Source organism: Acanthaster planci, linkage group LG08, assembly GCF_054643075.1.
Source record: "Acanthaster planci isolate LZ-2023a linkage group LG08, COTS_SCS, whole genome shotgun sequence".
NCBI lineage: Eukaryota > Metazoa > Echinodermata > Asteroidea > Valvatida > Acanthasteridae > Acanthaster > Acanthaster planci.
The window spans coordinates 1697992-1710837 of record NC_141784.1 but is presented as its reverse complement, the minus strand read 5'-3'; the positions used below and the strand labels follow the sequence as shown (position 1 = coordinate 1710837).

Below are 12846 nucleotides of genomic sequence, written 5' to 3'. Positions count from 1 at the left end.
TTAAAACTGCCAAGTCTCTGCGAGTTTCTCACCCCTTGTTAACGATAGGTCTCTGAGTGCATGATATACATTGCTTGGCAGTCTTATCGCTAAGTTCAGTAGCGATCTTGTGTAAAGTCTTTCGAAACCTAACTTTGCGAGGAGTGTACTCCACTAGTCTTCTTGTCACTCGCAATAAATACAGGAAAGGTGAACAAGACGTGTTCATTCACTCGCCGCAAAGCTGTCGAAGCGACGGAGGGGACAATCAGTTACATTCGAATCAGTGGATACACAGGAAGCGACCAGCGTACACGATGCGATTCCACGCCGTGTTTGGGCTGTGTTTCCTGGCGGTCATTTTGGTGGGCAGTGGTGCTGCTGTCGAAGTGGCCTCTTTCAACATCAAAAAACTCGGAGATAGCAAAATGAACAAACCACACGTGGTGGCGATTTTACACCAGGTAGGCCTAGGACCCTTAAAATGATTATGCAATTAGGATAAGCTAGGACTGGTCAATGTATCAGGGTAAGGAAAGTGTCCAAACGGCAACAATAAATAAGTGTTGACAAGCGTATGTCATAAGTATCAACTGCGCAAACGCAGCTCATGTGATCCTGCAGTTCTTGTCAGTAAAGCTTAGATTAAAATCTTTAGAATCTTTTGTAAACGCAAATTTTTCCTTGAAGTTTATTTCCTTATAATTTGTAAAGTGCTTGAAATACTTTAATATATTCTGACTAACTTTTACCGTAAGACTGAAATAGAACTCTGTAATTGTTTATCTTTGTACAAGAACACTGAATTGCACAGGTCTTCACGTACTTTAGATTTTCGGAACTTAGACGTCAGTATTTGGAAGTTTCCACAAATCAATATGCTAGCAAATATTTCACTTACTTGGCCTTTTTTTCTGAGGTGCTTTTTAGGGAGTAAAATGACGAAAAAATGCAAACTTTAAAACCTGTGCACGGTAATTTTTCCTATCCAGGGTTTTCGGCAGTGCGCCTTCAGGGGTCAACTTTCAGGCTTTATGAATTACGTCCATTCTGCCTTGAATGAACGTTTAAGACTGTATGGCCAAGGTCATGTTGTTAGTGCCAAAGCCTGGAATTCCGGGTTCATGCTCAGCCATGTTTGTTTCAACTGCTTACTTAGTTTGTGCGCATGCGTACTGAATCCATTGAGGTCAGTAGCCAGGAAAATGGCTTTTAGACTAAAGCAGGTTGACCCCCACGGTAATCCAATCAACATCACGCACAGATATCGATGCTTCCTCCTCATTTCCAGACCGATTAGAATTTAAAACCTCAAAGTCCCTTTTGCTAACTTGCACACTGTAAAAATCCATTCTCTGCCGAAATTCCCCCCTCCTTCTTATCACACACCTCCAAAGTAAGAAGAGTCAGAAGTAGGAAAGGTATCACCAACATTTTAGAGGGTATTTTTTTCAGTTTGCAGGGTTTTCCCTGACATACAAGACTTCGGAATGGTGTGGATTTTTTTGAACGAACGGCGGAACGATTTCCAAAGTGATGGTGGCCATTTGTGTGACCATCATCAGTCATCAGCCATTAATAAGCCGGTCCATTAAGCCACATTCCACTGCCAGTGTTGTGAACGCTCTAGGAAACCGTATGAATTTGAACAGAAACTTTTAGTTTGTGCCTTTTCATTGGGCAGATCGACCGTGACGTCATTGTACGTATCAGAGCAACGCAGTAAAAGTCAACTCGTACTCAAATTCATGTCTGTGTGTACATGCATGCATGCCAAGCCCCAGATCCGGACATCTCATTTTTGACGGCTGTCGGACTCGGTGGGGAAATTTGAATCAACATTTCACACAAATGGCTCTCGATCTTGAAGAAATGAGCTGATAGATACAAAAGATTTATCAGTCTTCCGAACTATAGGCCTACAGTATTACGGTTAGTCTGACGCAATTCGACAAAACTGTGACCATTTGGCACTGAACAAGGTGAAAAATGACGAAAATGAGTCCCAATAAAAAACCGAGTGAATTTCAAAGCAAAGGTTTTCTTCCTAGAGGTAATTAACTTTCTGTTCGAAAGAGTTAATAGTCTTTCATATGGCATCAAGGTTACATTTAAAAAAATGTGAAACCCGACAAAATTGTGAAATTTGGTACAAAATTATGTTTTTAAAAAAGTGGCAATTCATTCACATACGAAGTCTTTAAAGGAAATGCAGTACAAATCCCTCACGTGGTACCGGATCACCACCGATATATACGCGTCGTCTGCGCATGCACGAATACACAAAGTAAATGCACGCACAGTCCATGGAGACCAAACGCACGTGTGCAGCTTGACTAAGTTAAGCGCTAGGTATGTTAGCTTTACCAGAATTGAAAATTCAGAGAGAAACCTCTGAAACATTTATCTCTGTGTGTATTGATTTCCGCCACACCTGCGGGTATTTTCGTAGGCCCTCAAACATTTTCGTAGCCCCTTGATCTTTTATAATGGCCTACTTAATTTGCCCGTGGGTTAATCTAGCCACCGATACATTAAACAAACAAACAAACAAACAAACAAACACCCCAACAAACACCCCAACAAACAAACAAACAAACAAACAAACACCCCCAACACACAACCCAACAAACAAAAACACAAGCAACAAACAAACAAACACCCCAACAACCCAACAAACAACCCCAAACAACTTTAATTTAATGGGCCCTAATGTATAACATCTAAAATGTAAACGCATGTGATTTCCAAGCGTGACGTGCTTTGGATTAGTAAGATTATGTTATGACATCTGCTCGCAGCTGCTTAATAATGGTACAGAACGGAACCCTCACACGGCTGTTGTGATTACGGTGGCACTTTGTTTTCCTTAAATGGGAGGTCTTAAAAAATGTTATCCCTGGCACACAATTGTCTTTACTAATTGCAGATTCTGAGTCGTTACGACCTTGTAATGATACAGGAGTTAACAGCATCAACACCCGACGCTATAACCACGCTACTGAATGGACTCAACGTGTGAGATATTTACCTCGTTATTTCAAATTGGCACTCTATCCTGTGGAGGTTTTCGTTCTCCGTGGTAAAAGAGGGATTTTTGCTCGAGTAGGTTATTCAACTGTGAAACTTCACAGGAATTTGGCTGTTGCCTTTTGAAGTGCGCAACGAATATTTTAGACGACACATTATCATGTTTGCTCTTGTGTCATGGTGCACCTTTAGATTAGGCCTAAGTATATTTCGGGAACAGTTATCAACATGGTTCAACTAATTTGCCATTATTTTTTTGCATTTAGATATTCCGGCAAAGATTACCAAATGATAGTAGGTCCCCGGGAGGGGCGAACCATAGCCAAGGAGGAGTACGTCTTTTTCTACAGGTAAATGCCTGGGACAGCGACCATAAATTCTTTCTGTTTCCAATACCTACCTATAAGGGGCAAGTGTTTTCTGATACTAAAGAAACCAACAGAGATATTGTAAACAGCTCACAATCGGTAGTTTATCCAGGTGGCGGACGACCACCTGTTTGCCCCGTGTTCATGCTCAACATGCTACACCACTACGAAACTTAAAAAGCTGTGAAACTCGGTCAATTACTTACAATGTATATAAACTCAGCGCACTCCAAAGTTTGGTTTTACTGATTCATGTTCGTCATCTATGTGAAACATTGATTAGTGTTAAGCACGATCAACTTCTGTAGTGCGTGTATTCGGATGGTTCCGTCACGTGTATAAATGTATAAAAGATCAACACTGCGACATTCCCCTCTACAAATTTGGCATTCTGATCATCACAGAGCAGCTGCCTCTAGTGGCATATCCAGGTTTTAAGCCCAAGTGGCTTAAACCTGGTCATAGAGGTATCCCGATACGACGCTTTTAGCGTTGATCTGCGCACTTCCGCGTTTGAAAACGAGGCTGTGTGTGTCAGCTTCAAATCTAAATACGATCAGACGATTGAAAGTAAGGAGTCGAGACACAAAATACATAAATTGTGTAAAATTCAGACTTTTCAGGCTGCAAATTTTTGTGGAAGAGTCTTTCAGGATGACTCCACACGTCAAATCAAACAAAAAATAACGGCAATTTACCGCGAACTAACGTACCTGCCATGGCCGTGTATCTGCATGCGCAGTGGGCGTGGTTCAAGAGTGGCATCACACTTATGAACCGGATACTGCATATACTGTGTCGACTCCGCGAGCACGCGCGACGGAGTTCAACACAGAGAGCCTCGGTTTCGATGCTGATATGCGCAGACAGCGCTAATGTGAAATCCCTCTGTTTCTTTCTATAAAACAGGAACATTGTACATTTTTTCTACAGCCTAAAAAGAGACACCACTCCTCTCCTCAGACCCGGCAGATAGCAGTATCATCTTTATTAAAATGTTGGGCTTTCAGTTGATTAAAAAGGTAGCATGCTACCGGCGCGCCTCCCCCGAGCCCTACTCGCGGATAATACCACAGACCTAAACGGTGCATGTACTTGTAAATACGCCAGAAGTCCAGAACTATCAATAAATGTGCGTTATACCTCGAGCATGTTCATACAGAAAATATTCCGTTGCTTTTTTGACTTCTCATTTAGTTCGTTAACTTCCCTTGTTCTTCGGGAAGAGTGCTATTAAAACATATTACATGTGAAGACCGCCTCCGGAGAATGGACGTGACTAATGCTGGAGCTACAGGCGAGGACATTATTGGAGTTCATTCAACTGAGCTGGTCTTAAGCCGGCCAAGCACATCTTTATTCCCATTCATAAATACCTTTTTTAGTCAGAGAGTCAAAAGAAGTAATATATGATAGATTTGATAGATTTCCAACGAATCTGTTCTAGAATTTAACTTTCATTTTTTCAAACACTCCCGTCCATTTTTTTAGTATATTCCTTGTGCAAGTGGCCCAGAAGAATCTCCATATATGGCCTTGGTGTGCGCGCGCTGCGTTCGACGGGCCGCGTCGCACGCAGACTTTTGACCAATAGGGATGGAGTAAATTGTCTTGTATCCAGGTGCCAGTGCAGTGGGCACTATCATTATGTCAGCGGGCATTACCAAATGTTAATACATGGTCGAGTTGCACGTTGTTAAAAAAGGGATTATTGTCTAAAGCGTTTATGAATGAGTCATAGAGCGTTTTCGAAACAAGTGGATTCGGCTAAGACTTCGGTTTTGCTGAGCTTGAATATGTTGATTCGAAAGCTGCTTCAACGAGGCTGGAACCAACGAAACCAAGTCTAAGCCGAATCCACTCGTTTTGAAAACGCCCATAATATTATTTAAATGGTCGATGCAGAGAAGATAAAAGGCAGTATCCAACTCAAGTTTGCGTCAGAGGTCCTAGAAGATTCTCCTCATGACATAGCAGCCAGCGGCAGCATTGCAGTGGAATAGTTGAAATACATGGTTGTGCCTGACGAAAAGAAGACGCATCTTTATGACTTTGTGCGAGTCCTCTGACTCCGCACTTTGAGGATATTGTAACGTCGCCGCTTTCTGTTGGTTTCGCACGTCTGAAAAAGGGCACAAACGCTTGTCCCCCGGTCCAGTGGCTTCTGGCCTTTATTCAACCTCCAACACCGGTGAACGATCACGGAGTTTTTATATAAAGTGTACAACTAAATGTGGATCTCTTTGCACATTTGCAACGATTCGAATCACACCAAACACATGTCTGTCACAACTGGCGCGAAAAACCCAGAGGTCAATGGAAAATCCCAAAAATGCTAATGCGCCGGCGCCGCAGGGGCGGGCCCGGCCAACAAGCCGACCCGCAGGGCCCGGCACGGCCCATGGAGATCCACAGCGCCCCCACCGGCCAGTCGGCACCGTCGCTACAATATGGAAGATTGTGTACATTTTATAACGAGGCATGTGAATCGAAATAGTAAGGCGGAGTCTTTGTCAACTGCAAGGATGCACTTCTGTCAAATGTGTCCATTTTGGATGAAGATCTTCTAACCAATTTAAGTCATTATCACAATGTCAGAATCGCTAGATAATACTGGAACAGTATCAGCAGCCAAATAACCGACAACCGTTTGTAACTGGCTATGTTACAGTGAACTACTTTTCATCATTTTGAACGGGAAAAGAGTGTTACATGATGATTAACCTAAAAGGGATTCCATAAAGAAGGGCATCGAATAATATCATTCTAAAACTAAAACCTATTTGTATCCTCAGCGCATAAATTCATCTTATTGTGGCTTCCAATTGATCTCCCTTTGTATCACTTCTCACACTTGTTTCTTCCCTGAGTAGCTCCCTAAACCACATTTGTTTTCAGGGCCGACTTGTTCTTGGTCAAGGACCATTATGCGTATGTCGAGAAAAAAGATGAATTCGAGCGTCAGCCGTACATTGTACGCTTCAACAGTCTTACTTCCACTTGTGAGTAGACTTTTATCTCAGACGGCTAAACTTTCTTGAGTTGTGTCATTTTATTTTTAGATCCAAATTAGGCCTACCTGTTATTAACCTACAAACGCTGTAGGGAATTGTTGCTAGGTAACGAAGAGCCAATGACAGATCGAGCAATGAGCTCAAATGCCATTTTGTAAGAGAAAAGAGTGATATGGGGACCATTTTAAAGTCTCTCCCTCCTATAACATCTGAAAAGTACCCAAATTCAGTCTTGCTTATCAACAAGACCATAAAAGGATATAACAAAATGCCCCAACTTATGGCCTGCAGGCCACTTTGGCCCTTAAAAGTACCCCCTCTGTTTACACACGCTGCCTTAGAGTGCCTTTCCATATGCACGTCAACATTCTTGCGCCAAGCGTTGCGTATCCGTTGAAAATTGCTCCCAGGGCGATTTTAAAGGCCGAACGCAACGCTCATGCACCGACGTGCCTTGTGGTGATGGAGTCAGTTTTTGTGTCCCTGAAAGTGAAACCCATGAACGCATTGTGTACCGGTACGCAGGGCACCCATAAAAGTACATAATTATGGAAAAGCGCCTTAAGTCAACCTTGGGAGAGCGTATATGACCCCCTCCCCAAGAACTAGGCTGTCGTACGCCCAACGCTCACACTCTTGAAAACTTCATTACGTGTAGAACATCACTACAAGTGTGGCGTGTCAGTTCAATTGACATAGGGTTTTGTTGTGGCCGATTGAATGTCACAGCCTCATGCGTGTCGGTCTTCGTGCATTGAGCACGCCAATGGAAATTGAAGCTAACTTTGGGGCCTATTTATCTCGGAAAAAAATGGCGTCTCACGAGAATGATATGTCAGTTTCAACAAATGCGTAGGGACGATATTCGAGAAAATATCAACGGTAGCATGGCCCTTTAAGGCTCTTATAATGCAGTCACTTCCTCATCCAGTTGTTTCATTTCTTTTTACCGACATAGCTCTGCCGTCCGACTTCGCCGTTGTAAACATCCACACTAAACCGGGCTACAAGTACACTCGCTACGAGATCGACGCCCTAGTGGATGTCTATGATGACGTAGTTGACAAGTGGGATTTACAGGTATGGCTTCCGATACCGCGGCTGCGGTAGGCAGTGACGCACGTGTCTGTGGCAAGTGGCTGCTGCCGCTATCTGCCTTGAGCAGAAGCACCCCCTCATCGGTTGAAAAGAGCCATGCTGGCGGAGAGTGTTCGTTTTGTCGACAGTGACGCGCACGCAAAGTGTGTTTTTCATAGTCGTTCACGAACCAGCGAATTGCAGTTCCCACCAAGGGAACCTCTGTTACTTAGAAAGCGCCCCCTCTTGGTCCCGATCAGGGCCTGTAAACAGTGGTATCTAAGACCTCTGGCTGCTACACACAATGGATTATGTATAAAGATATGACGAAACCCATCAAGATTGATCTTTGGTAAAGGGACTTTCGTCCTCTGGTTTGTGTATACCTGAGGAAGGAGGATGCTCAAGTGTAGCTCAAGAATAACGCCACTTTAACAATTCCCAGTTACCACTTCCAGACATTAAAGTAGTCTGTGAGCATTGGTTAGAAGCTGAGGTGCATTCCTCAATCTGAGCAGTTGCCTCTGTTTCTTGCAAGAGAAATGAATTTAAACAAAGAATTACTTCATTGCGTGCAGGATGTAATAATCACTGGAGATTACAACGCCGACTGCTCTTACGTCAGACCTTCCTATTGGCCCACCATCAGATTGCGAACACAGAGCCGTTTCCGTTGGCTGACGCCCGATGATGCCGATACCACCGTTGCTTCAAACGACTGCGCATTTGACAGGTACAGAGCTATTGAAGTGCCACCCCACTCTCAGAACTCCTGACTTTCTTTTTCGTATCTCGACCCCAGATGCTTAATACATGTAGTCACGTGATGCCGCGTGCAGACGGTAAACTGCCCCCCCCCGTAAAAAACTGTTCGGGGGGGGGAGACTAACCTAGGTAAAAGTTTCCCCAGGGCTAATAATTTTATTCCTTTTCATGTCATTTTGTCTCCTTCCAGTTATTTGGTAATTGTTACCCCGGTTTTGCCACGCAGAATTTGTCATTTTGATAAATTCAGCCCACAGGGAATACATTTCAGACTTTTTGGCCCTTTATTGCACTTTTAATTAAATAGTCTGTGTTAATAAAGTGAAATCAATGGAGTTGTGCCCACGTGTGTATGCAAGTAGTGAATGTACGGGACTTCCCTTAGAGAGGACCTGAATGCATGTCATGACTTCATTTTGTAGAATCCTGAGATAAAAAGGGAAAAAATAATACGTACAATTATTTCTCAGCAAAATGCCAGGCAGGCGGGCTTTCAGGTTATGAGGAGAGAATCAGCCCGATCCGATATTTTGTACAATTCAAACCGAAATGAACAAATTTCAGCCCCATTCGATCAAAGACGAGCTCGGATCGTCTCGAATCGAAGGGCACATCCTCGGGGTAACGAAGACACTAGAAGGCCAGTATGTTTCTTTGGTCAATCAACATGAACTTCCACGCATTCCTCTATTGAGGACCATAATTTTCAGACTTGAACTGTTGCCTTTGATGTTGAGCCCACTCACCGGCGAGATCACTCAGGGAAATCCCGGCCTGCTTTCAACCCCACGTCCCACTGTACTTCTATATAATGTGTGTGGCTTTTATGTCGACTTTCTTGTGTCTGCATTTAATTACGGATGTGAAGTAAACGCAGGTCTTTAATACTAGAAATTTAGTGTCAGTCCGCAAGGATAAAAATCCATGACCTTGGTAGGCGGGGATTAAAGGCCACATTGAAGGCCTACAAGCGTAATAAGCAGACTTGATCATATGATAAGGAGGTTACCTATCTGCATCCTAAGTGAGACAATTGAAAACGAGTGTCGTTTTTTTCTTGGGGGTGCCCTTTTATCGAAGATGAGAATTCGAGGACTTTTAAGGGCCTTCTCAACTAAAAATGCAAAGTTTGGTGGCTCTTTACGCACTTTACGGAGGAAGGAAATTGAAAATCCTCAAATGGTGCTTCCTACTCAAAGAACGACAGCACTGCTTCCGCCGATTTCATTGTAGCTGTATGAAGTGCGCCACCATTTTCAAGCGTGAAACTGTCATGCAAAACACGCGTATCACGTTGAGTACCAACATTATATTTTACATCTCGTACAATTTTGATGAAATCCTGCCAAACTTAAAATTCCACTGAACTTCATACTTTGAGCGAACGCAAAATTTACTTGAATTACTCGCAATATGTTCAACTTTAACCAATTCCCCGCGTCAAGACTGTTTGATCTGACCTTACAAGCCCTTACCTGGTAATTTGGTGATCGTTCTTTCTGGCCCTTCATTTCCCTGTGTGCGATTTTGCCAGCTCTAAAGCGATTTTGTTCCTTGTGTATTCATCTTCCTGCAGATTTGTGTTGGTTGGTTCTAAGATGACTGCCGCCAATCCCAGCTTCCGTGTCTTCAAGTTCGACTCCGAATACGGCTTGGACAACTCATTCGTATGTTTATACTTAGTCTGTTATACAGAACCGATGCGTGGCTGAGTCATTTTGAACTAGGATAGGCCTACTGTAGTTCAAACGAATGGAGCAATTGTGCGCAAAATCGTGTGTAAAAGGCATTACCCGCAAGAACCAGTGCGTGAACCCGTAAGTGCGCATACTCTATTTGTTGACACTCAACCCCGTTCCCATGGGTACAATCTTGCCGCGCCATGTTGGTTCCCAACATCGATCTCGACCTCCTGTTATTGTGTAATTTAAATGTCTCGCTATTTGGGATATTTGAATTAGAACTATAGTCAATGCGTTTACGCCCAACGCAGATTTAGACGTAAGTGATGTACAGGAGAATTACTGGGCGCGAGTGTGTACCTTTTGAAGTACGCGTGCGATACACTTCACGTTTGTGTATCCGCCCAGAGCTGAAGTGCACCCCCATCTGCGAAAGAAAGACAGGTGGTTACAAGCGGGTTCTTGCACGCGTTCTGTGTGTACGCAAAGACCATACGTGCCGAAATGAATTAGTTACGCGTACTCAGCATGCTCCGCGTAAAACGCGCATGTACTTGCGCGCCTCAAGGCGCGCCTATAGATGCGGTGAGTACATCGATCTCCATTATATAATGGAGATCAACGGTGAGTACAAAAAAACACGCCCTCTTTTGCTCCGCTCTGAGCGGATATTCAACCTGAATGACCAGTCAACGTTATTTTTGAATTAGTGAAGGGAAGCATACGCAGCCCATGAAGTCGACGTTAGTTTGCACATTACTACACCTCATAAATATTCAGGAGCAAATCAGAGCGAATTCCACCTCGCGTCTGGGAAGTAGAACTGATACGCGACCAGGTGACGTCATAGCGGTGAGTATCCACCTCGCTGCCGTGTGGTAGTTTTTTCTGGTAGCATCAAAAAATCCCTCTGGAGTCCCCCGCGTATTATGTAGTCTGTGTCATGTAATCTACGGAACCAGTCTGGAGTTGTATCCTGATAACTATTACAGTAAAGACCCAAAACGTATGTCAGCACCAGACTATGAAGCCCTGTTTCTATGCACATCTGCACTCCATTATCATTACATGGAAATTAAGCAGCTGAGCAGCATCTGTAAGTACAAGTAACGTGAGATTTCTGTTTGAATATTTATGAAGTGTAGTAAAACAAATACAGCATGGTTTATTTCGGGAAAATAGTGGGAGTTAAGGGTCCCTCGGTGTAGGTCAGCTTGACTGCCTCCCGACGCGAAGCGGTAGTCAAGCTGACCTACACCGAGTATACTGAGTACCTTCTTCAGGGCAAGCACATTCAGTTCTGAATCTGCTTGCCATGAAGGTACTCAGTTGCCGAAAGCTCGGCAATTACATATTCCAGAGCACTGATTTTATATTATATTCCTGTCAATATTCTGATCACGGTGCATATTTCTCTAAGTTTTCAACATGTCGTTTCCCTTTGTTTCATATTTTCAGGCCAATGAAGTCAGCGATCATTATCCAATTGAGTTGACCTTTTGAGATCGACACGGTTCGTCATATGGAATCTAGCCTTAACGATAGTATGTTTTTGATCGGTTTTTAGAAATCTACTCTCAATACTACCTGAAAGTATACAAAGCATTATCCTGAATTATTCTAAGAGCTTGTAATGGACGATTAAACGCATAAAATAAACACTAGAATGAGTCGATAAAGCTTTCAAGCCCATATCATGGAAGATAATTTTGAAGCTTTTGATGTGTTACCACCAGTCTTTGATTTGGTTGATATCTGCATGGGTGAATGGATATCAATGAGGATGTAACTTAGCCATATTTGCCCAAAGTGCACAGAGATCTCGTTGCACAAAGCATGCAGTCAGCTGTCCACAAGATGCTTTTTATCAGTATACCCAAAGTGGAATATTTCTAATGGATTAACTCGTCACAACAGGTGGAGATCATTTTTAGATCGAAATGACGACAGCCGTATGGAAATGTTTTGAGTCAGCTATAGTGACAGATTTGGACTTTCCTTTTTAGTGAAACATTCCTCAATCCAATTTCAAGAATAAACACATCGATGATCTTTAACTAATAACTACAACACCCTACAAACATGTGATAGAGCTTTAACTATCCGCAGTTATGCGTGCATGTCACGATGTGATACGACAGAAAACTCTCTAAATCTTAAATTGAATGCAGACCAATTGAAATTGATTGTGACTGTGGAGTACTGACTCACTCTTGTAACTTAATGGTCAAACCACACACGTTGGCGGTAATACCAAACTGCAAACACTGTGGCGTTAAAATCAACACTTTTTGGTGTTATCAGATGACCACACCATAGGGTGTCACTTTAACACCGCTAATCTTAATTTGCACACCTAGGCTCATAAGTTTTACAGTGCACTGAAGGGTGTCAAAAGTAACACGAAATAACACCAAAAATGTTACACCATTGAAAGGTGTTGGTGTAGTCCTCGGATAACACAGGGGGTATTGAATTTAATACCCCAAACTTTTGCCCTGCATACACTGCAAAAACTTGGGTGTTAAATTTAACACCCGCGGTGTCATCAGAAGACGACACCAATACTTTTCACTGGTGTTAAAATTTTGCTGTTATTTGGTGTTACTCGTAACACCTTCTAGTGCTCTGTAACACTTATAGGTGTGCAAAGTAACATCATCAGTGTTAAGGTAACACCTTATCATCTGAAATCTGATGACACCCAAAAGTGTTGATTTTAACACCCGGGTTTTTACAGTGTAGGGTCATATACGTCTAACTTATTTGCTCTACTCAATTTTGGTAAGTGGATTTCAAATTCTGTCTGAAATAAAGTATTGGATTAAGTAAAAGATTTCACTGCAAAACAATTACTGAAGTGACAGAATGTTATTGTCCTTGAATGTTCTTAGTACTGAGGTCTAGCCGCCATCTTTGATGGTGTTAGGC

The 12846-nt window shown here is 42.8% G+C and overlaps 1 protein-coding gene across 1 annotated transcript; it reads left to right on the top strand.

Moving 5' to 3' along the window:
• The first annotated feature begins 104 nt into the window (after window positions 1-104).
• On the top strand, window positions 105-12767 carry LOC110975984 (deoxyribonuclease-1-like). The gene is made up of 8 exons (XM_022228881.2): window positions 105-443; window positions 2909-2997; window positions 3276-3359; window positions 6276-6379; window positions 7350-7471; window positions 8047-8201; window positions 9810-9900; window positions 11374-12767. Exons 1-8 carry the CDS (start codon window positions 297-299, stop codon window positions 11416-11418), a joined length of 837 nt encoding a protein of 278 aa, XP_022084573.2. The 5' UTR covers window positions 105-296; the 3' UTR covers window positions 11419-12767.
• The last annotated feature ends 79 nt before the right edge of the window (window positions 12768-12846 follow it).

Coding starts and splice junctions, on each gene's coding strand:
- LOC110975984 (XM_022228881.2), top strand. CDS start 297: ATGCGATTCCACGCCGTGTTTGGGCTGTGTTTCCTGGCGGTCATTTTG. Junction 3,360..6,275: donor GAGTACGTCTTTTTCTACAG/GTAAATGCCTGG, acceptor ATTTGTTTTCAG/GGCCGACTTGTTCTTGGTCA. Junction 6,380..7,349: donor CAACAGTCTTACTTCCACTT/GTGAGTAGACTT, acceptor TTACCGACATAG/CTCTGCCGTCCGACTTCGCC.